Genomic DNA, 26386 nt, shown 5'->3' with positions numbered 1-26386 from the left:
GTTACAAAGAATCTACATAGGGTCTCCCAGAAGATCATGGTTCTTGTTTTCTCTCACCCTCACTGTGAAGTGCTGCCTTTTACCAAGGGGATTTTGCTGGGAGGTTACACATCTACTTATCTCAGCAGGCCTCCCTCCAGGGCAGGGGTTGGGCATACCCCACACAGAAGTATGTTTGACCAGGCATTACTGAACCTAAAATTTGTCAATTCATAATTTTAACACTCCATGGAGTTGGCTGTTCAGAAGCATACACAGGAAATCTGAGCTGTTATTTTCCCTGTCTTTGATCAACATGCCAGTGTGCTGCTGTGAAGTCAAACAGCGTAGGCTGACAGATGAGAATTTTCCCCCGAGGGCATTCTCCTAGGAAGGCAACACTGCTGATTTAACAAGGAAATAAATCTCAACATATATGAATGCTGCTGTGTACATGCTTTTATGGCACTTGGGGAAGAAATCAAAATAATTTAAAAATGCAGAAGCCTTCATTCTACAGTTCTTTAGCATCTGAACATTTGTATGTAGCTTGAAATGAGCAACTACGAGCTGGAAGATGGAGCTGTGCCTTTATAACAGCTATAGCTTGGAACATCTCAACATGCTGCCTTTGGAGCCCCTCACCAACTGAGCTCTCCATAAACAGAGACCTTGGTGCAGCAAGGGGAGGATGAAAGACAGGGAGATACGAGTGGAAGTTTGGGACTTTGCATCCCTGTCTTATTTCTTAATAACACTCAAGTATAACTGCTTTAGTAGAATCTGTCTTCTCCAGTTCTCCCACATGTACCCCTCTCCCCACAGGGCTGCTCTTAAATGCTTTTCTACCCTCAGGAGGTGCACATCACTAGCAAGGCTCTGGCTTGGATTGACCCAGCAAGTCATGTTGTCTCTGAAGGTGTTTTTCCCATTTAGGTTGTAGTTATGGTGGAAATTTGAGACTATAGCCCTTTAAAGTGACATTGCACACACCCAGTGGGATTACAGCAGCTGCACTGCAATTCTGAAGATCAAGTTGTACCAGCTTTGGGTAGCAGATTGGTACAGGAGCTGACTTAGGTGTGAGAGGTGCCAAATGAAGCTTTGCGATCAACCCTCCTGCTCCTGAGGAAGTGTCAAGGACACAAACTCCAGTTACTCCCACAAACTGTGCTGTTGTTTTCTGGTTTGGGATTTTGTTTTTCCCCCCCCCTACTATCCATTACAAATTACAACATACAAGCATCTTAGGAGAAAGAACAGCACTTCAGCAAACAAGACCTGACTTTTTCTGCAGTATGACTAACTGCCATGTGGAGTTCAAGATTTCCTATTGTTGCCTTTACACTCTTCACAGCACTCAGCAGCTCACGTGGACCAGACACAGTTACTCCTTGCAATAAAGTGTACTCCACCTACAAACATTGAGCAACACAAGTCAGAGCAGTGTTGGATCGTTAAGCAAAACTTTCCTAGGAGAGCATGACCAACATTTCAAGCAATGCTTCTGAAGAAAGAAGTCTGTGAACAAATCAAAGCTATTCTTACATAGTTTTACATCAAATGTCTTCTTACATAAAAACCAACAGAGGCTTGTGTGGTGATTTACACCACTTGGAAGAGGTGAACTGCTGATCAATTCTCAGAACAGGCAATATCGTTTCATTAAAAAAACCACAAACCCACAATGACTGGGGACCCCTCCTAACACCACGGTCTGCTTTGCCAATACGGGCCCAGGTTCCCAGCAGCTTCAGGCACAGCCTGCACCAGGCCAGGCTCCTGCATGGACTCCGACCTCACAGCTTGGGCCTGCACAGCTTTTCAACACTAAACAGGGTATGTTTACAGAAGCCACAGGCTTTGCCCAAATTCCACCACTGCCAAAGAACTGGTCTCAAACCCTACCTTGATTAGAGTTCAAACTACTGGAATTATTTTTATTAGCAAGGTCTAATGACACAGTCAATTTAATAACAAGGACCTAGAGTTCATGCTTGCCTATGTTAACAGCTTGATCATGTTGCATGCTGTAAATCAGATTCCTATATTAACATCTATTTATATTAATTTACAATCCATTTGAGCCAGCTGCCATAATGGATTAGATATTACTAACATAATTTGGTTGTAATCTTGGGAAGCAAGGAAGGTTTGATCAAGCATTACTCTATGCTGGTACAGTAGCTGGATCCAGTCTTCTCTGAACACACTTGTACACCCACTCCTTCCCTTCCTTGTCATAGCAGAGCACAGCCCTGGAAGTGTGCAAGCACCATCTCTTCAATAATGTGAAAGGAGAATTTTAAGTTAACAAGTCTGAATAGCTCCAATCAAAAAAAGACACCAACACATCTGTAATTAAGAACTTGCTCGACAGGACTGCTGGAACTCCAACTCTCTACTCGCACGCTGCATTCTTTAGTTTATATTCCCCTGGAATATACTCCATAGATTTGGGGCCATTTACTGTAGAAAATGTTCTTCACAAAGTCAGTTCTGAAGGCTATGTTACAGTTTGAATATGTCAGCTGTTTTAAAGTTCACAGTCTGTAACAAATGTCAGTTTTCTTCCCTCCTTTGCACGCACTTGAGAAAACCTCATTACCTCAAACGTGACAAAATATTCAAGGACTGTAAACACAAAAATGCTGTACTGTGTTTTCAGTTCAGTAATGCCTCAAATGAATTTCAGAACAAAATCAGTCTTAGCAATTAACACAAAGATTTTTAAAGTCCTTTATTAATCTGAATATAAAAAAGACAGAAGCTGCCTACAATATAGGACAAAGCTCTTGCTTCATGAGGAAACAAAATTTTCTTTACAAAGTGAAAAAATAAATACCCTCTTAGAGTAAGGTTTATATGCTAATGTGTCATAAAAAAGTAGAGTTTTAATATTTTGACAAAATGTCTGTGCAAAGAAACAGATGCATAAACACACATTACTGCTACATTAAGGCAATATGAAAAGTATAGTCAGAAAATTTCAGTAAAGTGACAGTGTACTTTTCTAGCTTTGATTAAGCCAGTATTGCACCCAAATATGGTCTCCAGTTCCCTCTGTACCCTGGAGAAGACACTAGGAAACCAGAGCCCAAAATGCCCAAGTAGCGGGGTGGAAATCGAAAACATTTTATTGGGTAGGTCATTTCCGGCTAAAGATGCTAACTGAAGAAAGCATTTAAAATTATACACAACCCTTAAAGACTAATGGTGAATGTTTCATAGTTTAAAATCAGTCTCCAAAAATAAAGCCAACATGAAGGGCAGCTGACTGCAGCTCCCAAGACCAACAGCCAAAAATGGACTATGGGAAACTTGGCAGTACCCTGTCCACTGAGAGCTGTGAATGAAGTCCCATAGCAGTGCTTCCACAGGACACTGTCAACCACAAGACTTTCCTGACCCACCCTCAACACTTAAAGATTAGCAATCTTGTCTTCCCTTTCTTAAGCTATTCTCTCAGAATTGTTTTCTATTTAATAAATTCTGAGTTAAGCACAGCTGCTTAGTGAAGCCTTGTAACTTCAGTTTAAGAACTAATTTTAAAAAAAGGAGTTCTCTCCTCTTTAAAGCAATTTACTAAAAGCAGAAGCCATGAGCCTTACTAAACTGGTATGTGTAAAAGCAAGTATTAATATTAAAATAAACAATGCAACTGTACTAAAAAGGATTTAGAGCATGTAAAAGAAAAGGCTGCATTGCTTTTGCCGGGTACAGCTGCATGTGTACACCACATTTCTCCAGGGTTACCGAGCTTTGTGGCAACACTGCCGTGCTACAAACTTATGGATCATTCTTTAAGTAACATGAATCAATTACACTTCTACTCTCAGAAGATGTCCCAAACCATTCTGGACATGCTGAACAAAGAATATTTATGTTAAAAATGCAGTATTTTTTGCTTTTGATCGTGGATAGATGCCAGAGTGATTGCCTTCTTCACAATCAATGGTTGCATTTCTTATTAGTGCAGTTTGAAGAGTACACGATGGGTTTCAAGTGTGTACGTAGATCATATCACAGTCAGATTGAGAAGACTGGTGTGGGTTGGCAAGTACACATGCTGGACATGCTCTACACGAGATCTGCAAACAGGACACGACTGGAAAGGAAAAACATTGGGAAATTATTTTACTTTGTATTTTGAGAATCTCTGCACTTCCTGCAGACTTTACATACACAATAACAGAGCACTTTTTCCATCATATCCCATACCTAAGACAGGGTATGGGTGGGAAGCATGCAGCTCACTCTTATCCTCACTGCAAATTACATAAGCACATCATCCAGACAGCACACTCTCTGAAATTAGTTTGCCACAAACAAAATTTTAGTAGTTGTACTAGAACATCAACACAAATGTATTAATCCCTGACCCTCAAATATACAAAAAACAAACCTTCCACACAACTTGGTAACTCATAACTCAATGGAGCTGCATTTACCTGTAACTGGGAAGCACAGGACTTGCAGCAAACTGTGTGGCCACAGGGACAAAAGGTTGAATTTATCTCTTCTTCACAACACACCATACAAAGCATGGACTCCTTCAGCTTCCGCAACTTCTCTTGCAGGGCTTTTGTTTGTTGGCAGCTGAGACCCTCACAGTTGTCACAGTTCATGCTGCTTTCTGAAGACTTAAGAGGGGAACTTGGTGGGGTTTGATCACTTCTTGAAACAAGATCCACAATGCCAGCATTATAAAGAGCTCGCCTCGCATGATCATAAACTTCTTTTGATGTTCTTTTAATGTCAAAGACGTATTTTTTACCAAGATTAATGTTTTCATTCAGAAATAGAGATGCTAGGTGACCCTTTAAGTCTCGACTATACTGCATCATGACAGCACTGGTGACAGTGTCACACCTATAAAGCAACAGGACAAATGCAAGATTGGTTAGTTAATACCAATAGACCCATACTACAGTAATTTGTTCCCAAAGCTGAAGTACCAGTACTGAAATTAAAGCAAATGAAATGGTCTGAGGTAGTATTTAAGCTCTTGAATGATCTTTGCATGACAACTCTACTTTGAAAAGTGTAAAATGGAAAGTGACAATGGCTTTACATCTTCAAAATGTTAAGTGTCTGGTAAAACAGAGGCAGCCTATGGAAGGGACTTAAGGAATTATGCTAACAAACAGCAGACACTTGCTTAATACACAGTTCAGCCTGGCAACACCTCTTTGCATGGTATTTCAAAACACCGCCTTAAAGAATTCCACTTAAGAGTCTTTGGCTCTCCATTTTTATCATAGAGTCAAGTAGTATTTTTAACCCAATTTCCACCCAGTACTTTATATACTAGTATTATGTCATTCTGAAAGGAACCAGTGCGAATGCAGTGTAGAGAATTAAGGCATTTGTATTTGCCACTGTGCATTTCAGCTACCCTAACCATGCTTGTCACTTATTTCAGTGATACAGTGGAATCTGCAGAAGCCTATTAAGGCATATTGCTTCTCTAGGCAACACAGGAAAGAAAACACAGAATGTAAGGACTACAGCCTCACAGGGCCTAAGGTCCAAGATCTAAGCTTATGGCCAAACGCTATTGCCAAACTAAAATTCTGCTTAAATTAAAATCAGGGACTGCAAAGGACAGAAGAAATTACAAGCAGAGACAGAGATCAAAAAGTAATTGAAAGTGGTGTGTGGTAGTTAATTTTAAGAAAACACTGCTAAGTGTGTTTGACAGCTAGTCTGACTGATCAGTGTTGGACACCACTGAATGAAAGGGGGCTGAAAAATTGCCCACCGACAAATGAGTATAGCACCCCTACCTCAAAGGGCAGCAGGATAGAGACAATGGATAGCTGCTGGCAGGAAGCAAAATCCTGAGCATGTGAGCAAGGACAGAAGAACTGTAAGAAGGTTTAAATACAGGGGATGGGAAGGTGGCATACAGGTAACGTAACAAATGAAGGAGCCAAATAAAGGAACTACACAATCTGAGTAACAGGATCTTCCCCATTGGTATCAATCTCCCTCCTACATTGGAACAAAAAATGTATGTATTGTTTATTAAGTATCAAGGAACATTAAAAGTTTATACTCTGAAATGCTGTTATTCATAGTGGAAAAATTTTGCTTACTTTTCTTGTTACTCCCACCCCACAAAATGGAAAGCAGCAAAAACCTGTTCAGCTTCTGGACTTAAGAGGAAAGGAGAGGCTGCAAAGACAATGAAATTTTGCAGAGTATTTCCAAACTGCAGTCAGACTGCTGGCTGCTTAAGCACTTAGTTCAAACACTGGAGAAGAGCAGCACCACACGACTCTAGGGGCAATACTGACCTGTAAAATGCATGAGTCTCTGTAATTGCTCTGTAGAGTCCACTTGCTGCCCTTGTACTGATCATCTTAAACAAGACAACCACACTATTACCAGACTCCTTGGTAACAGTCAGATACACATTCTTCCCAGACTGAGTTGCCATTTGAACAACAGGATAAGAAATCCTATAAATTAGTATTAAAAAGGAAAGGTTATTTAGTTTTTAAGGATAAGGGCATTTTCCACAAAATACTACAGTGCATTTTTATCAGAAGTTACAATGATTTCTGACAGTAGTCAGCAATGCTGATTGAAGATGCCACCTCAAAAATAAATATAAAAATCAAGAGTATTAAGGTCACTTGTTATTTTGATTACAAGCAGGTAGTGCCCTCAGACCCTATATACAGTCACTTTTAGTAATTCTCAGAGCAGTTTTGTGTATTTATGTGAAAACTAGAGGCATGCTCAGTATTTCTGAAAAATTGATCATGCAAATGGTTCCAGAAAATACATACCTGTTGATTGGACTGAAGTCATCTTTACGGATGGATATGCCTTCAGGTCCAACACCAATAAGGAGTTTTTGTCCTTCACTATCTCTCACTGAGTGCCACTCTACCCCATAGTTCTCCAGTGTTGTAACAATCTGTAGAACCTGGTATTCAGCAGATGCTTGACTTAGACCTTCAAGCTCCTTGTGCTTTGTAATAATGCTGTTGATAAAAAGATTAAGGATAGGTGAATTAACTCAAGTATCTGCTGTTACTGTCAGCAGCTTGTTTTAACACGGGTTTTTAGATGACCTAGTTAAACAGATTAGCACATGCTCCTGACCTGCTTTATCTGTCTATAGATTTCCAGCAATTGGAATTGGAAGTAGCTGAGAATTACCAAAACATCCTGAGAATGTCAAGGAGAAAATACTGTGCATTTGCTAAGAAATGAAAAAGCTACATGTAATCAAGGCTTTCTAACTAACACCACCAGCCCCAAAATATTTCCCTGAACTACCACTAAGTTCATAGTTAAAAAAAACACTACGGAAAAGTATGACACACTGAATGTTTCCTGATATTCAGGAATTGAGCTATGAAGGTGTTTCAGAATTCTGTCTGCTTTTCAGGATAAGGGTACTAAGCCAGATAAATGCTTTCATTCACAAGTGTTGGTCTAAGACATACTTAAAATTTAAATACTTTGCTCCAGGTACTTTTATATATATATCTGTATTTCCTCAAGTACCAGAGTTTTCACAAGAAAAAAAAAACAAAAACAAAAGCCACAAAAAACCAAACAAAAACCCAAACAAGTAAAAAAAACAAGAAAAAAAAAAGCCAACCCCAGAAAACCACCAAAAATACCCCCACAAAAAACCACCTAATAACTGAGCTTAAAAATTTAACTGAAAACAGACCATCAAACATTCAGGTCACATTTTCATCTCCAAAGCTATTATTGTTAAATTACTGTTTTACGCTATAGCACCAGCAATTAAATGCATAACAAAATCTTCTGCTGTTGGTCTCCAAAAAGGAGACTAGATCATTGTACTTTTTACCTCTCCAAAATGGTAGTGGTGAGCTCTTTTGCACACAACTCTTCATAATTGTACTTGGCAGTGTTCTGGTTATAATCTCCGAACTTCATCTGTGCCAACAATGCACTAAGTTCAATTGCATGCTCTGAAGAACACTGAAGATTACCAGCAAGAAGATCTTCTTTTATATGCAAGAAAAACATATGCCTGCAACACAATCAGAAACATTTGCTTAGAGAAATCATTACATGACATCTGTAATCAAAACATGTAACAAGTAACACCTCAGCTATATTTGGTAATTCCAGAATTTGCAGTGAATGTACCCAGTACATAAAGTCTGGCACAAGGGAAAGAAAAGGGCCTCCATCTTATTCTTCACTTACTCTTAAACATGAAGCTACAAGTGAAGACAGTACCTAAAAGCACTGCTAAAAGAAATGAGCACTTTAATGTCATCAATAATATCTCAAGAACAGGAACTGCTTTAACTCCTAAGGCCACTTAATAACTTCAATTTAGTGAGTAAAATATCAATGAAAGATTTCAATTGGTTTCCTATGTTTACATTTTTTGTTGCCATTTACAAGTTATTCTGCATTTCACAAAACCAAATTTGGGAAGAGCACCTCAAAACATACACACTTCTGTCATGCAAGAGGAGAAGCCACCCTTTGTCTACACAGTGGAAATGCTCCAGCCCGTAGGGTTTTTGCCAGTGACATGATTAACAGAATAACCTGAAACACCTGAAAAGGCATTGTGGAATAAAATAGAAGAACAGCTTCTGTGTAAGCATTTGTCAGACCAAGGTTTGGCAGCTTGCTCAAAATTCACAAAGCTGCTCTTAATTATCTAACAGGTTACTTTGACAGACAAATCAACATTTTCGCCAACATTAACAGCAGCATGTTAATATCCCCTATGGGCTACCCTAGCTTCTATAGAATCATCCTTTTTTCCCCCTCAGGGGACACAATATAAATTTCTTACCATTTCTTTTTAAGACTCAACATATTTATGGAATCCAGATGCAGAATTATGTACCACAGTTATGTATCACTGAAAAAAAACGTTCAATAAATGAAGCCTAGCACCCACAGGGATGTGTCTTGGCTTCCACAGGAACGGGACATTTACTTTTCTAAAGTGAAGTGTAATCTACTTTTAAGAAAAGCTTTACTGAAGCTCTGTATTGAATCTCTCATCACTGAAGTTGAAGATCCTAGTAAGTGATGAGCTTTCCTTACAATGGGAATTTTGAATAGTATCTTACATATATTCTTTTGTAGCATTCTATAATTCCTTTGTACAACAGGGCAAATAGGACTTTTTTTCGGCACTACGAGCAATTACAGAACTTGAAAAAGTTGTGGTTTTTCTTAGCTCTATTGGTAAATGTTGAAACTAAGAAGATACCAGTCCAAAAGATGCCTCATATCCACAACTTGTTGAATCAGGAAAAAAGAATTGGTATTAAATTATCCTGTAACCTTTCCTACAGTCCATTTCCTGCAACAAGCAAGTCACAGCTCCCTTTGCAAACCATTTCTCCTGCTGGAGTATCATGATAGTTGTGATGCAAGTGCTTAATTGCGTCACACTGAAGTCTGAACACCAACCTACATCCTTCAGCAGCTCTGGAAGGGGTCTGGTGGAAGCCAATGCGCAGCCTCACACTGTGCAGGACACAAGTTTAGGTGGCAAGAGGACCAGAACTTCAGACAGAGCTGCCTCTACTGTTAGCAGGTTATTCCTTGTTTAGGCTCTTTTTTTTTTTTTTTTTTGAGAGTCAAACCTCTGCTCTCATCTGTTTCTCACACCTTGCAGAGTCATAGCTCTTTGGGCTTGGGCCACAGAAAGGCCTATCTGTGGCCTTTTAAAGTGATTTAGTTGTACAGACTCTTTTTGGTGCTCAGTCCATAAACCTGAAGAATTCAGTATAAATTACTAAAACACTAGGGCCAAAATAAATTCAAATAGTAGGTATTTTCCTAACTCCAATCAACATTTCATAAAATAACAGCTTCTCATGCACTCTTGATCCTCTGACAGAACAGGATTTCCAGTCACTTTAAGTACTAATTACAAATACAGTATTTTCAAAGAAAGATCTGACCATTTTTTTCTCATTAGCTGAAACATTTACAACTACCACACCTAAATGCTTGTATCTTCAGGGTTTTTTTTTTGCATATGACAGCACTAACTACACAGGGTAAAGTCAAGAGTTCTCCCCTTGCTGGGAAGACCTTATTGACATCTCAAGGGAAGCTGAAAACCAAAATATTGCTCCAGCAAATACAGATGAATTACAGATGAATTCTGAAACAGATACAGCAGATGCATGGCTTGTCACATTCCATTACTATAGAGCCAGTAATGGCATAGAAGACAAATGAGTTTAAGGCACAATGTGAAATAGCATCACATCAGCTAATGTGCAGTAACTTTCCATAACTGGCTCATATCACATAAGGGAAAACATCTCACAGATACTCAGCTACTTTGCATTTTTTTGATAAATGGAACAAACAGCACATATAAAGGACAGTTATTGCAAAGTAACTAGTTATGCAAATTCTTGTCCCAGCTTACACTATCATAAGCTGTTTTATTAAGTCAGAAAACAGATAAGAACAATATTTAACAGTCCATCTGCACCTAAATTACCTAAACTGCACTCAGGACAGTGAATGACTTTGCACTGATCTGTTAGAGCAGCTGCCCCAAACTAAAGTTCAGGTAGCAAATTCTCTGCCTTTTTTTTAATGTGTGTTGGGGTTTTTTGTTTGTTTTTGGGATTTTGTTTGCTTGTTTTGAGTCCTTAAGTGTGTTTGATGAAGGAAAGGCATCAAGAAATTGAAAGACAGTGAGGGTTATAAGCATTTTAGACATCTGAAAAAATGGTTTTGATTAGCCCATCCAGCTGCACTCACAGTGCACACCTTCAAAGTGATATAACTATCCACTGTAAAATCATCCCTCTTCAAAGGTCCAAAACATGACACTAGCCACAACATGATTACAAATGCAGATTTAATTTCTTTTTTTTACACAAAACTAAACAAAGTCTTTTGATCCTCAAAGAAAAAGGCATAAGAACGTGATTTTATTGCTGAATACAATAGCAAAACTAATGCATTAGGAGCCTTGATGCAGTTCCTTATCTAGTTCTGCAAATTCTAAGGGACCTAATAGACTGTCTGTAGAAAATCTGGTCATATCACAGATTTATGTAAGTTTCTGTAAATTAGATTGTGACCTAATCGCTTCATACACAATCTACCATCCCTCCTCTCTCTTGGAACCTTTAGCTATGATAAAAAAAAAATGTAAGACTTTTTCTCACCTCTAAAGATATGTTGTACAGTAAAAGGATACACTTTTTCCAAGGAATTATTTCAGCACTAATATTTTACACTTAATGGAATTTTTACCTAGCAAGTTTTAGAACAATGAACTGTTAAAACTAAAAACTGAACTGTTTGTAAGTTCCCTAAAGGTTCCAACATTACTGGTAGAAAATCTAAAGTTTGTCCACCATAAAAGAAACTAAATGTTTTTGTTTCTGCATCATTCACATTTCAGTTGCACTTGATGCATTAATATTGCATGTTATAAATTTGAGAAGTAACTGAAGTCAGACAAAAGGTAGGTCTGTCTGTTCCAACCCCCAGCCCCAATTCTTAGCACATTCTACAGCTCTTTACTACCCTTGCCAAAGCTTCATTTAGTCTCTAAATCTTCACAACTATGAAGTTTGCCCATCAATTGTTGTGTCTCCTAGTCATCTTAACACCTGCCAGATGTGTTGGGACATTGATCAACTAGTGGCAACTTTAAGGACAAACAGAACCTCCCATTGCACTTGTAGCTCAAGTTCTCTACACGTGACAGCATTGGTACAAAAGACAGTCTCTGTAGCCCAAAATAGCCTTTCCTTCCTCTCTGAACCTCATGCCACCTAGACATACCTGTGTATTCAATTATGGAACGTTCCCTCTGAGTTTGGTAGTTCAAAACACTACACAGGAATATTGACTAGAGGGCAACACATTAAGTTTGCCAAAGCTACACTTTGTCAGTCACTGCCCAGACAGATTGCTTCTTTTCCAAAGGGGAAAAAGGCATTTTTACAATTAGAACAGGATCACAGGCTTTCTTCAAGCACTAGCTACAGCGGTGATCTTATATTCACTTTGCATCCTTATTTTTGGATCCACGTTTTTCATATAATTTAATATTAATGTGCATATAAAACACTCAGTAAAATAAAACGTAGTTGATTAATGTATTGCAGTTGGATGTAAATAATTCGATACAAAAACTGTAGAAAAGGAAGGTTGCAAGGAGATTTCAGCAGATGGTCTGTTTCACAAAAAAGTGTAGCTACCAAACCAAAGTCACAGATCCAGATATCAATCCCATTAATTGCTTTTCGCTTCCCTCTAAAGCAGTTTATGCAGGCTGATGATACTGAACACTGCTATCAGAAACAGACATTAAGTATTTCACTACAATGGAATTCCAAGAGGGGGACAATCACCTAGTTAGTGTTCATCCAAATGAACTGGCAATAACAACTCCACAAAAAAATACTCTGAAAAGTGTTGAGTACATGGAATATAAGATCAGCTTTTCTTTTTTAACTCAGTGAAGACCTTATGTGCATTAGGAATCAACATTCTGCTAGTAGTTTCTATTACTTTTTTTTTTTTAAATCAAGGCAAGGGAAACAGAGCAAATAGGCAGCTAAAAATTTTAAGCTCTAAACTTAGCTGTCAGTGGAAGAAGTGGAAAACCCCAGTCCTTTATCAAAGAGGTATCTGCATCTGATTAATGACTCCTAAACTAGAAGCACAGCTGAAAGACCTCATTCTCATGCCAGACTGCTGGCAAGTATCTTAGCACACCTCCCAAGGAACTACCTGTTCTGTTTGCAGTATGATTCCTTACCACAGGTTAAGTCTCTTTCCTACTGTGAAGTAAATTTACTGCTCTGTAGTCTAAAATCAAAATTAAGAGGCATAATTGTTCTCCCTAAAATATATATTGATAAAGATCTCTAAATCTACAGAATATAATTCCAGTTTTAAAAGCAGACAAGGCCACCCCACATTAAAAAAAACAATGTTTTTTGCTTTTTTAATGCTCCTCAGTATCTTTGTTGTTACTTGCTCTCAGCAGAGTGGGTAAAAAGTTACCAACTGCAATTCAACTCTGATCTAGACAAACAGATTCATTAAACCCAGCCCAGTGTCTATCACACACACTTTCATTGCCTTGTAACAAATACCATGTCACTGCTGCGCTGGCTACCCAATGCTATGGGATAATAGGATGGTTCTCAATTTCTACCTACTACATGTATCTGACTGCTCAACAGATTTTACAAGGCCATTCTTAATTTCAACTAACTCATCAAAACAACCAGCAAAAAAGTGTACTTTGTAAATGTAATTCAAATACTGGCAAACATCACACAACTTAAAAGCCTCCAAAACAATAATTGCCACTTTCAAGGCTGGCAAAATGCAGCTCTTTTGAGTGCTTCATGATATAGAGTTAGAATTTGGTCATATCTTAAACTGTCGGGGCTTACGCGTGAATATTTGATTTTCATTCGTGCTACACAAGGCAAATATGGTTGAATTTAAAACCTAAACCCACCATTCTCCCAGACTGCTGCTGGACACCATTGGCCTCTTGGGCAGCTCAGCAAACACTCTCCTTTAAAAGGTGCAAGTTTCAAGACTCCTCTGCTCCACGTTCCACAACAGCCTGTGGCTGATGCCCGGAGCTCTCTGCCCCGGAGCTGGCTCCCGGGCCGGGGCTACTCCCGGTCACTGCCCCGCTGCTGCCCCTGACACCCGCATCCGGCAGGGCGGACCCGCCCGGCCCGCACCGCTGCCGAGCGTCTCCTGCCGGCCCCACCCCCAGTCAAAAAGTCTCCTGAAAATTCCGATTAGTGAGGTATAATCCTTTCTCTAAGCCCCAGCTCCTTATTGCAATTCAACACTTCACAACATTTGTTACATGAACCACCCACAAGTCATTCAGTAAAGAAGCGAAAAGCAGGTTTGCTTTTTTCCCCCAAACTGTTGCACGACCTATCAAAGAAATACAGAAAACAGTGAAAACAAACGCAACACAAGCCAGAGTTATGATCTCGATCTTGGACCATCACATGTGTCTTTCAGCAAAAAGATAGCAATCCTTTTCAAGCCAATGTGATTTTCCATGCTAAAGAAAACATGTAGCTCTTCACTCCTCTAAAGCAGCACACTGTTCACATCTCAGACTTATTTGTAAAACTCTGACAGCAGTAGATTAAATTTGAATGACATTCTTGCACTGAAGCACTTTTATTCCATTGAAAACAATTCTAAACTATGAAATCATGTGGTGCAATTCAGTACCAGGTAGTCAAATAAAAAACCTAGAAGCTGAGATCCAAAGAATAGAAATAAACTGCTTTTAACCCTGTAAAAGAAGTGCAGTAGATTTTCCATGCAATTCCCAAAGCACTTACAGAAGGTGGTTTGTTGCCACACTGGTCAGAGATACAATTATAACCTGCTCTGTAGCAAGAGGGCTGCCTTGTATAAGAGTATTAAAATTGGCTGCAATCTTCCACTGGGCTGATTAAAGATAACAGAAGCAGAGGTCGATGTTCTGTTGCCAGATCGGCTTTCACAGCATGTAGAAACCTGAACATTAAATTGCTACAAACAAACATATACCTGAGTTTTAAATTCAAGTGCAAGGCAAGGGTTGAACAAAGCACTGCAAATGGCGTTGGCAAAGATTCCAAAAAATACAGAAAAAAACCTAGTAACTCAGTCACAATGCTTGCTATTATAATCATGATGAAGCATATCAACAAAATTTAGAATTACTTGCAGCTTCTCAGGTTTCAAAAGCAGTTCTCAACATGCATCTAATTTATATGCAAAAACAGGATCAGAGGCTGCAAGCAAAAGACTGGAAAATTTCCCCAGCATTCTTCACACACAGGACCACAAGGCAACAGCTCTGCCAGAAACACCCCACACATCAAATATGGACATAACTGCTAAAGGAAACTAAGGACACCCATCACTTTCTTCCTCAAGACTTTGCAGATAAAGATGAAACAATGTGTCAGCTTTAACTGTACAGCTAATCCTTGCAATTCTACGATACATCTATTAATCTTTAAGTTTGGCAACAGGTTTACAAGTTTTTCATCTTCTCCTTGATGCTTATGCACAAACTAAGTATGAACTCACAGTTACATGCATATGTAAATCCTCAAGCAGACCCGAGGAGAAAAAAAGTCCATCTACTAAAACTCAGTGTCAACAATCCAGGAGAACAGACATTTACCACAGGCACTGGAATTCTAGGTCTGCTACATGTGCACTACCGGGCTTACACAACTAAAAGGCAGTTATTACAACTTGACATACAACATGTATTTGGTTTTTTCTTCTGATGCGTAACCCCAGATTAATTTAAAAATTGTTTGCTAAAAATATTAGTTTCAGAACAGTCTTAATTAGTACTTAAAAAAAGCTTGCCCCCATCTACATTCTTTTAAATCATCTTTACATTGGAGAAATACTTGCTTGCTCTGATGTAGGTGTATAAGCTCTGTTACATTTTAGCTACACAAGCTGGTCTTTGAGGCCCTTGGGGCATGTTTCACCAGTTCAACGTCTCTATTAACTTCCACCTCCTGCCAAGTCTTGCATTGACAGTGTTGAAGGCAGGGACACAGACGTCTGCAAAAGCCTTGTAAAGTTGAACAAGCATTCATCAATGATAGCACAAAAATGCTACTTTCAGGTTTCCTCAGATTTTCACCCTGATTTGTTTTGTGAGTGGAGACACATCCGACATGCCCAGGGTAATCTCTTCTGCCTCATCAGGTATGAAATTACATGGCTCCTTTTGTTCTACATAAATCCCATTTGTAATTTGGTTTTATACTTACAGAGAATATTTAAATAAGAGGAGAAGTTTCTTTAAGGAAAAATACTCAAAGCTATGTCATGGATAGTAGAAATTATTTCCTAAATAACAGTATATCAAAACTGGAATTCAGTTTGAATGCATTTGCCTAACTGGAGCTATTATCCAGGACAACCATGGTCTACCACCACAGCATTCTGAAAACTTCAACCATATTGATAAGCTAGAACCACTGCTCCCTAAAAGCCTCTCCCCTACACATTAGATCAAAAAATAAACTCTAAACCTTTTTCCTATGAAATAAACACCAAATCAGACTGTCAGCCTCTGATCAAGTTCTTTAGACATCCTGTGCAGAAGCACCATGGTGTATTCATGGTCTTAATTCTGAAAGTACTAAGTTAAGGATTCTAAGAGTACCAAGTTCAGGCGAGCAGTGAAAATGAGTTTTGGCATTATCATATAAACACTAGATTCCAGTTGGCTCCATTCATATTAACTGTACTATCCAAAACTAACTGGAAAAAGTAGCTGGAAGGTCAGCATTAAATATATATTTGCACAGCATTCTTTAAAGATAATTCTGTTGGAATTCATGTGGTAACCAAAGTCCTGGAATAAAAGCAAGTGTTCCCTACTAATCCTAGAAGACTATTTCTTCTGATTTAATAACAGTATAACAATTTAGTTAAGAGGACCAGCCACAGAGGCAGCCAGACAGCTGTTTCTTTTGTAGCCTCTAAGGGCCTGTAGCTATATGAAAGTTACTGTAACATAATACCAGACAAAAAGGAATTCAGCAAGTTTTTTTGCACTGTGGGAGGAATTGTTTCCTGCCTTTCTGTACTAGTGGTTCAGAATGACCTAGAGTAACACCACAAAACAGAGGTTACTATCGGACACACAAATACCATATGAAAAGTTTGCTACTGGGAGCTTAGTTTCTTCCAGTTCCAGCACTAAGTGCTCACAAAATTACTCACACTCATTACTTACTGGTAGCTACACAAAACTTCATGTTGCCAATTTAATTACATTTTTCTAAAAAAAATTATCAATGAACTTCAAAAACACTAAGATTTTAAAACTACATAGAAAAGTCAAGCAAAATTACCATAAAGAAATAAAAACAATGTGTAGTCACTTTCCTAAGTTACAGAAATTGAAAACAAAGTATTAAATGAAATGCACTTACAACCATATTTATTTACCTTGTCTGTTCCTGTAAGATAAGATGTGGCTCAACAAAGAACTTGACTCTCAATTTCAATCGATAAGGGGCTAAACCATCCATCTGCTGGGAGATCCTGTTCCTCAAATTCAGCCATAGATTCTCGCCTTTGCTGCCGGTGAACTGCAGTCCAAAATAATCAACTTCTATAATTCCCAACCTTCTGCAAACCTGAAAGAACGAGGTTCTTTACAATCAGGCTACAACATGATAATGAAAAGTAACATCTGAAGTGGTATTTCAGACTGCTCACTTAAAACACACACACAAAATCCTGCTGTCAGCACCTTCGTACAAAGGCTTAATTACTTGGATTCTAGGTTGCATACAAAACAGCCCAGAGAAAAACACTAAGCATGAATAGGAATTTCTCCACTAGCCAAAAAACACATGGGCTTCTATGGGCAAATTTTACCCCCAGGACAGGCACTTCAGAGGGTCAGCGGATTTCCACAAGAAGAGAACATCTGCTATTCAACATCAAAGCCAGTCGCACTTGCTGGGCAAGGAGGAGTAAAAAAAGTACAGTCACCCACAAGTTTTACTTAGGTGCAACCAGCAGACCGGACTGTTCGTCTGTCTCTCCCCAGCATCCCCACGGCAGCCACCGCAGACACACCGAGGCGGTGGAGACGGAAAGGCGAGAAGGCACCTGGACGGCAGCTCCAGCCCGCTCGGCCCCTGATACAGAGGGCTGGATGCAGTGGGTGCTACATCCCCCGCCTCTGGCCCCACTCGTGTCCCCTTCTCGGGGCCACTTCCAGCAGGATTCAGTGGCGAGGCCCGGGCCTGCGCTTCCCACAGTAGAGGTGCCGGAGAGCCCCGTGGAGGGGGATGCAGCACCCTCTGCATCCAACATGGAGAAGGCGTTGGGAAAAAGAAAAAAGGAAAATAAAGACCCAAAACCGTAAGGGACGCGGGGAGACTGCGGCGCTCCCCGCCCCCACCACCGCGGCCGCCCCCGCACGGCCCAGCCCCGCGCCACCGCCGCCCTTCGCCCGGCGTCCGGGCCCCGCCGCGGGGAGAGGGCGGCGGGTGCCAGGGGGAGCCGCGCGGCTGCGGGCACCAGCGCTCGGCACTGCCCCGTGGTCACCGCTACGCCCGTCACAGCCCCCGTCCAGAGCTCTGGCGCCTGGCGGGCGGGCAGCGGGGAGAAGCCCCTCACCTGGTTGAGGCAGTCCTCGCCGTTGGCTTTCGCCTCTACCTCCACCTCCATCACCACCGCGTCCGGCCTGGTCACATAGCACAGCATGGCTGGGGACAGGCGGCACCGCTGCTGCCGCCACGGACACGCGGAGCGGCCGCCGCCGCTGTCGGCACGGGCTGAGCCCCACACGCACCCCCCGTCCTCGCCGCCACCCACGCCCGCACCCAGCCAGCGCCCGTACCCCGCCGCCTGCGCGCCGCCAGCGCCGCTCCCTCCTTATGTACCCTCCGCCGCCCCGCCCCGCCCGGGCCCGCACCTGCGGGCCAATCACGGGGCGCCGCTCACGGCCGCAGGCCGCCGCCGCCGCCAATCAGCGCCGCCATGGCCGGCCGGGCGTGTGTTGTGCTCGCTCTCGGGCGCCCCCCGCCGTGCCCGCGCGGCCGCGCGCCCCCGCCGCTCTGCGGCCTCTCCTGGCCCTCAGCGTCCCGAGCCGCACGGCGCTCTCACCCTCCCAAAGCCGCCACAGCCCGGAGCTTGTCACCCCGCCATTGTGTCCGCTTAAATCAAAGCAAGGTGTGCTCTTCCTAGTGCCGGTGGAGGCTAAGCCTACTGGCCAGGGACAGTCTGTGAAACATGTGAGAGAGGGTAGCCGTGGGCTGTGTGACAACCAAATATTGCCTTCACAGAATCACAGGATCAGTTAGATTGGAAAAGACCTCTGAGATCGTCGAGTCCAACCTATGATGAATCACCACCATGCCAACTAGACCATGGCACTGAGTGCCACATCCAGTCTTTCTTCAAACGCCTCCAGGGACAGTGACCCCACCACCTCCCTGGGCAGCCCATTCCAATGTCTTATCACCTTTTCTGTGAAGAAATTATTTCTAATTTCCAAACTAAATTTCCCCTGGTGTAGCTTGAGACTGTGTCCTCTCGTCCTGTTGCTGGCTGCCTGGCAGAAGGGGCTGACCTCACCTGGCTACACCCTCCTTTCAGGTCATTGTAGAATGCGATAAGGTCCCCCTGAGCCCTGGCTAATCTCTCGGCTTTCAAACACTCCTTTCTGTCAAAGGGAAGATAAAATCCAAATTGATGTTCTCACTCCCATACTCTCTTTGGCCTCCTCAATTCTGTGTTATACAGCATGCAAAACCCTGGAAAAGATGGAAATTTGAAGAACAACTTGTCAAGCCCTATCACAGCCTCCATGCACCACCATGCCAAGGGATGGTGGAGACTTTAAACTCGTTTTCTGTAGATATGAATCTTGTAGGTGATTCCTGACCAGGACAAGAACAGGCAAGCCCTTAGAAATATTTGTTTGTCAAACATACCCAAGGTGCATAAAGTAGTTTATGGCTGCTTTAACAATGTAAATTGAAACAACAGGGAGGACTAAGTACAAAATGCACGCTGTGTGGGTTGCCCGAGAGAAGTGCAGATCAAAGATGTACTGAGCAGTGCAGTGGTGAGGAACAAGTAGGCTGTCAGGGGAAGAGCTGTGAGAGGAAATGGGTATCTGAAAATGCAGTGAAGAATAATAGGAAGAAGAACAAACCACAGCACTAATGCGAGGTCACTACAGGGCGGAATATTAGCTTGTTCCCATGTGTATGGGTCACTTGCTTCTGTTTCACAGTTTCTGCTATGCTTGTCAGGGTTGTTAGTATTTTCAGTTTTTATTAAAGAAATGCTCAGAACAGATGCTTATTCTTCTGGGAACTCTGGCACACATGGTATATGGAGCTCGATCCATTTTGTTCATGTGAACTCTAGAAGACCTCTCAGTTCTGAACCAGGCAGAACAGTAGGAGACAAATAAGAGTCAGGACATGAGATGTCAAACCTGAGTGGTGCTACATTTCACCTGCACACTTCCTAGCTCAGATTTCCATGCCCAGGTCTAGAGTGTTTAATTTGAAGAATTTAGAGTCTTAAAGGACCAGACTCATAGATTGGAGGGTTGAAAAAGGGAACTAACATGACAGAAAGATGAATAAAATTTCAAAATTAAATGCATCTCAACTCTGTGATTTTCTGGTGGAAAAAACCCAAACTCTTTGGGAGAAGCTTAATTATAAAGGGATTAACTACTAACAAAAAATTACAAAATATTTTAGTAAGGGAAAAAAGCCTGTGTTCTCCACTTCTTTATTTTTTGTTGGAGTGGGTGCAGAAAATTAGATTTTAGTTCTATTTTAGTTTTACTTCCATATATTGTGGTGATATAGTATTTTGTCTGATTTTGATATTTCTGTCATACTCAAAAAAAGTTCTAGATGCGTTATGAAGAAACCAAAACTGCCATGATGACTCATGCTATTAGTATTCTGATATCCTCTCCCTGACAGTAGCTCATATCAGATGTTACAGAGGAAGGTGCAAGAAATGTTTATATAATTGCGAAATAATAATGTGCTTGTATATTTTCTCTAACACTAAACAGTTAAAGCTGGCTTATACCTGATAGATTACCCTTTACTTTTTTATCCATTTTTCTTGTATAGTAGAAATCAGTTCACTTTATGCTAGGCACTGTCCAGACAAAGAGAAACATGCCCTTTCTATATGTATTAATATCCATCCTGTGTTTTCCTTTAATCTGACTTAACGTGAATGCAGGTGTTCTTATTATGTCTGTAAAAGTGTTATCCTGCTTTGAAATCTGCTAAACTGTAAGCCACAAAAATAGCTTGTGGCAGTAAATTGCATAGATCGGTTAAGCCCTGTGTAAAACAAGCATTTCTTTTCGAGGGTGTCATCTGGACACCGCTGTCACAGAAATACATTTCATTTTGCAGTCTCTTTGTGATATTTTATTCATGCTCTACAGGAGGGAGTAGAGGACCAAGCCCTGCGTTTGCACCCAGGAGACAGCTCGTGTGACAAGTGCCTGCTGCAGCCCTTTGGGCTCTGTCTGAGAGGAAAAGCTGAAACATCTTGCAGTCTTCTGCCTGGTGTCTTTGATGAATTATCAACACTCAGTGAGCTACACCGTCAAACTGCTCATAGCATGGATGTTCACCTTTTGTGTATCATAAAAGAGCAATGTTTATCAACATGTCATCTCAGTGCTGTATTTCACAAAATTATGTGTGCTGTAGATCTCTATGGTGGGTCAGCCTTTTGCTGCAGTGTTTCAGTTTCAGCATAAGTAAGTGACCTTATATACATTTATATATTTACATTTCTTTGCCTAACACCGGTTGATTATTTTTCCTACATGTAATCTATCTACAAGGTTAATTCTTTGTCACATCCTGATTCAAATAGTTAGTTGTAGTGCCTCCTTGTCTGACACTTGAACGGAAATCCTGTGAGAAGTCCAATTGCTACGAGAAGGGAAACAGTAATTTCAAGATCTTCGAATTTAGTCCCCAACATGACAAGATTGACCATAGTTTCCAAAGAACACTCATGCCTCTCACTGTACAGACTTTTAATCTCAATGTGTCCGAGGCAGTTGCCTCCAGCCTATTGCCATGATCCTTCATCTTGTGAGGAATTCAGCAGTGTAGCTGTGGTGTCTTTACCCAGATGTTTTTGCAAGATCTTCTCTAAGATCCTCAGTTGTTGCTCATGGTATTGGCTCTAATCAAATTCAGGATATTTTACTGCCACAGAAAGCCAGGGTAAAAGGTTCAAAATGCTCAGCTGCTGCCTGTGCTCAGGATGGGGCTTCATCAAGTATTTAGAAGTTCCTATCATTTATCTTTGCTGTTCATTCATAGCAGTCGCATTAAAGACATGAATGAAATACTGCGTTACCTCAGCTCTTGGTGCTAAAGGTGTGCTCTGCTGACTGTGAGGGAGACAATAACCCAGACAAATTATGAACTTCTTTTGCCCTGCATAGAAGAGGCCTGCCCCTCTCTAGGAAAGCTAGGCACCAACAGGCTTCTCACAGTGCTGGTGGTGTGTGGTGTCTTTTGCTCCAGCAAGAATGAATGGCTGCATGAGAAAATACTTCTAACTGGAATCCTAGTTTATATAACAATCACAAGCAGTATTGCGATGTAGATTCTGACTGTTTCCCTACTCTTGTACTTTGCATATGCTCTTCTGTTCTCACTTGTTGTTGTTTAACTTTCTCTGACTTAAATAAGAGATATTAAGTAGGTTTAGATACATGGTTTGTTAGGCTACTGACATATTGTTTGGTTAACACCACTGCCATCCCAGGAGAGTCATGAAAGGCCCATCTTTGCAAGCCCAAAGGAGCACAGTGACAATGGCAGATAGGAAAGCAAAGTAAGGACTAAGAGGAAAGGAGATCCTCTCAGGTCCCCTCCCAGGGTGGCCCAGCAGAGTCTCAACCCTGGTGTCCGGGTATGAAACCTATCACCGTGTGTGATGGGGAGCAGCTCCCCAGGTTACTAAGAGGACCTGCTATCCGAAGGTGTGGGACACATAAGGTGGTGCAGGGCAAGAGCTTTTGGGAATTGCACAGAATTCATAATGGGTATTCAGAGGAGGAACCAAAAGCAGGACAAAGTAGGGGTTTAAGAAATTGGGACAGTAACAAGTGTGGAACAAGGGAATAAAAGAGGTCACCTGTGTGAAAAGTTGCCTGGCTGTGCTGTGCCCTGCTCCTGACCAGCACAGTCTGTCCTCTCTCCTCAGTAACTCCACCTTTAACTGTTTTCCAGTAAAGGGCTCTTTATTGCCTGCATGTATGGGGGTAGAGAAGGTTGGCTGTGGTGCAGCAGCTGAATCGAGTGTGGGTGTGATTGTTGGCAAAGATAATGCAAATGAGTCAATGAGTAGGTAAAGGGCTTTGGGGGCAGGGATGGGTTTGGAGGTCTCTGAGGGCCACTTCTGGATGGGAGTGGCTGCTGGTCGGTCTCTAGGGACAAGAGCACAGGGAGGGGGCTATAGGGACCAGGGGAATCCCCAACAGCTCTGGCTCTGTGTGTGTGATGAGTACCTGCTCTGTACCAGCAGCAGGAGTGGGGCTGTGGCTTTGAGAGCTTGTACGTCCTGGTGGCAGTAACTGGGGAGACCAGAATCCAGGAGCAGCTGCTGGACACACCAAAGCCTCCTGCTGGAGGACTCCACCTTGTAGATGGGTATATATGGGCCTTCGCCCTCCTCAGCTAGAGCAGAGAGCAGGATGAGGCTGGTGGTGGTGTCAGTGTTGGTGTGAGTGGTCTGTGTGTCTGTACATGATCTGTACGGCCAACAGAGTACATCTGTGTATTTTGTGCTGTATACATGTGCTCTGGGTGTGTCAGCTGGGAATACACGTTCAGCCTCATTACTGGTTGGACCTGGGGATGCGGAGTGGCAGCAGTCTTGCCTCTCTCAGGCTGCCGAAATAGGTACTTTCCACTAACACAAATCCTTAGAGAAAAGCACTGGAAAGCACATACCATACCATTGCTATTTCAGTCCTGCTTTCCTTTTTTTTTTTTTTGTTACATTTTCTGTCTCTTTGTATTCTGTGTCAAATTGAGTAACCACAGACCAGGTCAGCACAACTGCAGTTTAGGATGATTTGAAATGAAACTGAATGTGATCATATGATTGTAGTCAGTCTCTTCTGCTGTCTCCTCCCTGACTAAAATTGCTTTGTGCATGAACACAACAGTAGTGTCTGTCTTCCTTCTTGTCACTGTCAAGTCTGCTGGTCATGTTGCAAATGCACATCACTCAAGTGGATGATGATCTTCTAACTGAAGCATGGACAGAAGCATAACATTGAGAAGCTATTCTGGCAATGATGGTTGCTTATGGGAAACACCATAATCTATCCATAAATACACAAACATTTTTTTTCCTACCTAAAATATTCTTTTCGTGTTCTCACATGTATCATGCCTTTGCCTGAACTTTTTGAAAAATATTCCTCTGTCCACAGTGCATAATTGGCTTCTATGGATAAAAGAGTGTGTCAGTGATTGACATACTTCCCACAGTGCTGGTTCTCCTTTACCAAAATAATGAACACGGAATAAAGTGCTGAAATTGTCTGTGCAGCTAACAGGCCATAAACTGATTGTTTTATGAAGCATTATTTGGTGGTCATCCCCAGGACTTTTGATAAAACTGGTCTAGGATGTTTTAAGAACATAGCAACTATCCTGCCAAATCAGACCAAGGATTCACATACCTCTGAATCCTGCTTCTTGGGAATTTTGTCCAGTGGTAGATGACATGTGTAACATACAAGAGGTACTTATTCATGTCTATGTGCTGCAAAGTGCCCAAGGCAAATACCTCATGTTATATCAAAGAGTATAAGAAGAAATTCTTATTCTTATTCCTCACAATGCTCCCCCAGCTTCCACTGATTTGTAATTCAGGGACTTTTTTTGTATTAGATAAATAATTTTATCTTGAATTGCATTTCATTCTCCAAAACTTTCCCAGTTTGAGAACAGACTTATTGTAGAAATCTTATTCTTCTTGTTGGAAAATATATCGGCTGCTCATGAAATCTATTAATTCAATTTAATAACTAATTATTTTATAATTGCTTTCAGAAGGAAATTCCTTAGTCTGCACTTTTTCAGAAGCTCCAAACATCAAATCACCTTTGAATTCGAGCTTGTTTTCTGGGTCATTGATTCCATTTCTGAGCATTTTGCTTCCTTTAGTGCTTGTAAAATGGAGTCATCATTGATTATTTTCACGTTGCTAAAATGTGCTCTTGTGGTCTGGAATCAAAGCTTTCACAAATTAAATTCTCACCAACATTTGTTCCTACTACTGTCACTATAAGCTCATATATTAAAGCTGGTTGCCCTTCCTCACACCACCTTCAGAACTGCCAAGACATTCAGAAAAATGAGTTGGAATTTGAACAGATTAAAACATGAAGAAAGACTTGTATAATAGGTATTTTTCTCTGTGTCTAATAACTGATAACCACAATATAAAAAAATTTATATGTATATCAGAAAGTTTTACACTGTCATAGTAATAGTCAGTTCCACAAAATAGAAAAGAATATAATGATAATAAAAAAAAATCTTAAAAAAGGCTTTTTAATTCTGCTGTATCAGACCTGTCAAACATTGACTTTATAAATCTTGTAGTATAACCCTTCTGGTTTTAACTCTGTCCATCAATCAATATAACTCTTGTAATGTGCTTTTATTACAAATAACACCTAAAAAAGAGACTTGACAAAATACATATTTCTCTATTTTTAGTTATCTATGCATTTGACCTAGCTTTGTCTGTACTCATTTCCACTGTTTCTCTCCTGCAAAACCATCAGTTTTTTGTCTGAAGAAAATGCAAAATATCACCACTGGCAGAAAAATTGAAACAAACCTAACAGTGTCATTACAGCTTGATATGATAAAGGAGAATATAAATTAGTACTATAACGTAAACTCTCATAATCAATTCTACTTTTTTCTGGTTTTATTTTCTTTCCTTTTTTAAAAATTTTTAATTTTTTTTTTAAATTTTAGGTTGATTTTTAATCCATGTACATTTTCCTGATTTCACAGACCCTGCACATCCTGTGGTCAGATCCATCCTCACTTTTTAAGGATCTGTCTGGGCAATCAAAAACATGTATAATAGGGCACATATACAAGCAAGGTGAGTACTAATGACAAAGATGGTTTTAATTGTAACATTTTTTTAAAATTCAGAATTCGTATCTTTGAAAATTCAGTAACTATTCAACAAACTAAACTATAATAATTTCAAATGGTTTACAAAAAATGTCCTCTCATTGCCTCTTTTTCTTCTTTTCCTTGTTGCATTTTGTACCATCAAACAATCTCAGTGTGACATTCTACAGAAACATTAACTCCACCACGCTGGCCTAGATTGAGCTGATAAAATTATTAATAGTAGTGGTATTTTATTACAAAAACAAGAAATTATGTTCTCCTTTTATGATTGGAAAATTTAGGCTTCTGAGCATACACAGAGTTAAGATGATGTTTATTTGATTGCAGAAACTGGAATTCTGTGAGGTGAATTCCTCCAGAATTATGATTAGACAAAGGAATCATTTCTAATTCTGCTGTCCTGTAATAATGGTCTAGCCTTCTGATTTTAGAGCTGCTCATCAGATTTCATGAATCCATGTGCAGATCAAAAAGTGTCACATCAAGTTTAAAAAAAACCAAACTAACCTATCAATCATTCACAAAAAGTTGGAAAGGAAAGTGGCAATTTTATGCCAAGAAATTTAACAGTAGGTATTGCCCTGGCTTCTTTGAAATATTAATTCTGAGGAGAAGAAAATAGTATAGTTACCAATATCAATTTATATTTT

General features: G+C 40.6%; 1 protein-coding gene across 1 annotated transcript; it reads right to left on the bottom strand.

The window, feature by feature from the left end:
- Positions 1-2699: 2699 nt before the first annotated feature.
- Positions 2700-18373, bottom strand: LOC104691417 (myosin regulatory light chain interacting protein). Its single transcript, XM_039549203.1, has 7 exons — positions 18157-18373; positions 16972-17162; positions 7823-8008; positions 6780-6977; positions 6282-6446; positions 4431-4851; positions 2700-4087 (listed from the first exon to the last, which is right to left on the bottom strand). Exons 1-7 carry the CDS (start codon positions 18241-18243, stop codon positions 3998-4000), a joined length of 1338 nt encoding a protein of 445 aa, XP_039405137.1. The 5' UTR covers positions 18244-18373; the 3' UTR covers positions 2700-3997.
- Between the last annotated feature and the right edge of the window lie 8013 nt (positions 18374-26386).

This window comes from Corvus cornix, chromosome 2 (assembly GCF_000738735.6).
Source record: "Corvus cornix cornix isolate S_Up_H32 chromosome 2, ASM73873v5, whole genome shotgun sequence".
NCBI classification, from domain to species: domain Eukaryota; kingdom Metazoa; phylum Chordata; class Aves; order Passeriformes; family Corvidae; genus Corvus; species Corvus cornix.
The sequence above is the reverse complement of the archived record's forward strand: the minus strand, read 5'-3'. Positions and strand labels throughout refer to the sequence as shown.